At 32.0% G+C, this 3183-nt stretch overlaps 1 protein-coding gene across 1 annotated transcript in view; it reads right to left on the reverse strand.

The window, feature by feature from the left end:
• LOC111385365 (uncharacterized protein At2g34160-like) overlaps positions 1 to 3183 on the reverse strand; it is a 4973-nt gene that overhangs the window by 1391 nt on the left and 399 nt on the right. The window contains exons 2-4 of the mRNA XM_023009748.1: positions 889 to 937; positions 697 to 759; positions 370 to 434 (exon numbers count right to left, since the gene is read on the reverse strand). Of these exons, the coding sequence (XP_022865516.1) occupies positions 370 to 434; positions 697 to 759; positions 889 to 937 (177 nt within the window). The remainder of the gene's footprint in view (positions 1 to 369; positions 435 to 696; positions 760 to 888; positions 938 to 3183) is intronic.

Consider the following 3183-nt stretch of genomic DNA (forward strand, 5'->3'; position numbering starts at 1 on the left):
AACCAAAAAATCCTTTATAAAAACAGAATCACTAAAGTCACAAAGTATGAAATGACAAGTTGATGGTAAATATGGCATCCAAAGTCAACCCTTCTACCATTTGTCAAAAGTTTGCAGCCAAAGCTAAGTGATACCAATGTTTCTTAACACTCAAAAAATGTCTAAATATCTTCAAGAGATATCACACACATTCAAAGATATTATCACGTCACAATAGGTAATGCTTTCAACTAGAATCTCTAGAACTATGGAATCTCGCCAAATTTAGAAGTCACACAAGAACATTTACTTGGCACAACATGTGCTGCTGACTTCATCCATTTACATCCCGTCACATTTATTTTTATTAGATGAAGAGTTTAAAGTTACCTTTGCCTTGGGGATTGGCCGTGCTCCTGGTTCATCCCTCATGTCAACAGTCAATGTCCTGATTTCTGCACATGGAACAAATATCTAAGCACATGTTTGATATTAGTATTAGACCAAACAGCGCATTTCACTGAACAGGATTTAATATTCTTTTTCTTCTTTAGTATAGTCCTACACTGTCCAAATCCACCTTAACAAGCATTTTATCAAAGGCAACATTGTACTACAAAGTCTATGAAGAACCAGAATGAGGGTAAAGGGAAAGCTGAAAAGGCAAAGGAGCCTTAATAAAAAATAATAATAATAATCAAGGTCAAATATTCTTACTTTTTTCAACTGCAAATCCATTGTTTTTCAAAATTTCAGCGATACTGACCACTGTGGAAATAGCTGAAGGCAAAACACAATGTAACTTGTTATACTACATAATTGCATTAGGTTCCATTCATGAAAACATACCTAGCAAAATTCGTAACATTAAAAAACTGAAAAGCCAAAGTTGCAGATAAAAAGAATTACCCATGCCAAGACCACAGAGTTCCACTTCATTGTATTGCTGCATGTACCTCTGCAAACATGATTATCAACTCATTAGATGACTATAAAGAACGCTTGCAAGTTGCAGACACTCATGTACAAACAAATCCCACATGTATATGATCTTGAAGAGTATTTTATCCCTTTTGCTAGCAATGGCCTTAGAATCAATAATTATCAATAATTTTCACACTACTACAAATTATCCTCATCTTTAGCTCGACACATCAAACCATGAACTTATACTCATTTAAAAATGTAAAATGGATCTACCTGAATCAATAAATTGTGTTCGAGCATGAACATAAGTAGGTTGTTCAAGCTCTTTGTTTATTTTTTATTTTTTTTATTTTTTATTTTTTTTCAAGCATCAGAACTAAGTTGAATCAAAACTTGTTTACCTTTCACATCAATCTCCAACGTCAAGCATCAGAACTAAGTTGAATCAAAACTTGTTTACCTTTCACATCAATCTCCAACGTCAAGCATCAGAACTAAGTTGAATCAAAACTTGTTTACCTTTCACATCAATCTCCAACGTCAAGCATCAGAACTAAGTTGAATCAAAACTTGTTTACCTTTCACATCAATCTCCAACGTCAAGCATCAGAACTAAGTAGAATCAAAACTTGTTTACCTTTCACATCAATCTCAAACGACATTATTTACTTGGATCATGAAGAGGCCAAGTGCACATTCGAATAATTGAAAGTGTCTTTTAACTCCTATGATGGGCTCAAGCACATTCACCTAATACCTATTTCAAATAAGCTTAGGCTAATATTTAGCCATGAGAAAGTGAAGCTTTAGTTGACAAAAATAGAGAAAATATATAAACAGGGAAGGGAAAAATGATTTACACGCCTCAAATTTGAAAATCTTTTGCAAAGTTCAAATTTAATATTAAAAGCCCTTAAAATATATAGTAAGAAGAAAATGTATTAAATTTGATTATATAGGGAAAAAAATAAAAATAAAAAAAATCATGCAATTATGAATTATCCATTATGCTCCAACTCTTCAACCAATAGCCGACATCAAAGATGAATAATAACAAGAAACAAAAATTTAATAAGCTCTCATTTTAATATTATTATCTTTCTTAAAACGATTTTTTGATCAATAAAGAAAACAGAAAATTACTAGCGATACGAAACTAACAAAATATCGATTTTGTTTAAATTAAAATCATTGGCTACTAAATAGCATGGGCACTAAATATTAAAAAAGTTGCATTTTAACTTATAGATCTTCCTTTTGTTCCCTTTAAACACACGCTTTGAATCTAATCAAAGAAAAGGCATAAGATGCACTAAATTACTTGTTAAGTATGACATTTTCCTCAGCCACTCTGGAAAAACAAATGAAATTGCACAGAAATAGAGTCTTTAGTTAAACCTTCAAAAACACTAAACCTCTCACAGAATAAATATATGAATATGTATTTGAGAAAAGAATAATGTTATCCATTACCACTAGTGCAAAGCACCAGTTTAGGTGGCAACTACATGGCATTACGTGATAGATTCATTTAAAGGCAAAGTCATATGACTAATTTAATTAAACCAAGAAAGTCTAACCACCAAGACTGGTGGTTGGGATAGCATTATTCTTGAGGAAAATGCAAACTACAAGCAATTGACTATGAGTAAAGGCAAAGAAAATAGTTTAAGAGGAAAGACAGAGAAACATGAAGACCATGTTTGGCCCCATTTTCGTCAAACTCTTTTTCACCCATGCATTTCATGAGAATTGCAACTTTTATCAACTTTTAAACCACATATTTCATCTAATTTTATCAAAATCCGTTAAATATCTTATTTTTTAGCTTAGCCAACAGGGGCGAAATCATGAACCTATACACTTTCTAGATATTTTTTTTGTTAGCTACAGGATTGTTCTCAAGCCACTCAAAACTCAAAAAGGAATTAAAAAAAAAGAAGTAAAGTACATTAAAATTGGGTCTTTGGCTAAACCCTGAAATGCTAGCCTAATTAGATACTTGCCGACATATAAAGAAGAAAAGACAAAAAAATTTAAATCTTAGATCCAAATTTTGTTGACCTTGTCCTGAATTCCCAATATATTTCCGCAGAAACTCGTTTAAATATGAAAGTACATAAATTCTTAATCTTCCGCTATACCCTAAAACACAGTAACCCCTGTCTGCGTGTATCTATGTAAGTGTGCATAGATAATTAAGAACAAAAACGTAAAAATATTCTTGAAATCACAGGCCCATAACTTATCACAATATTTTTCCTCAGCAACTCAGTT

The sequence above is a fragment of the Olea europaea genome, unplaced genomic scaffold, assembly GCF_002742605.1.
Source record: "Olea europaea var. sylvestris unplaced genomic scaffold, O_europaea_v1 scaffold3137, whole genome shotgun sequence".
NCBI lineage: Eukaryota > Viridiplantae > Streptophyta > Magnoliopsida > Lamiales > Oleaceae > Olea > Olea europaea.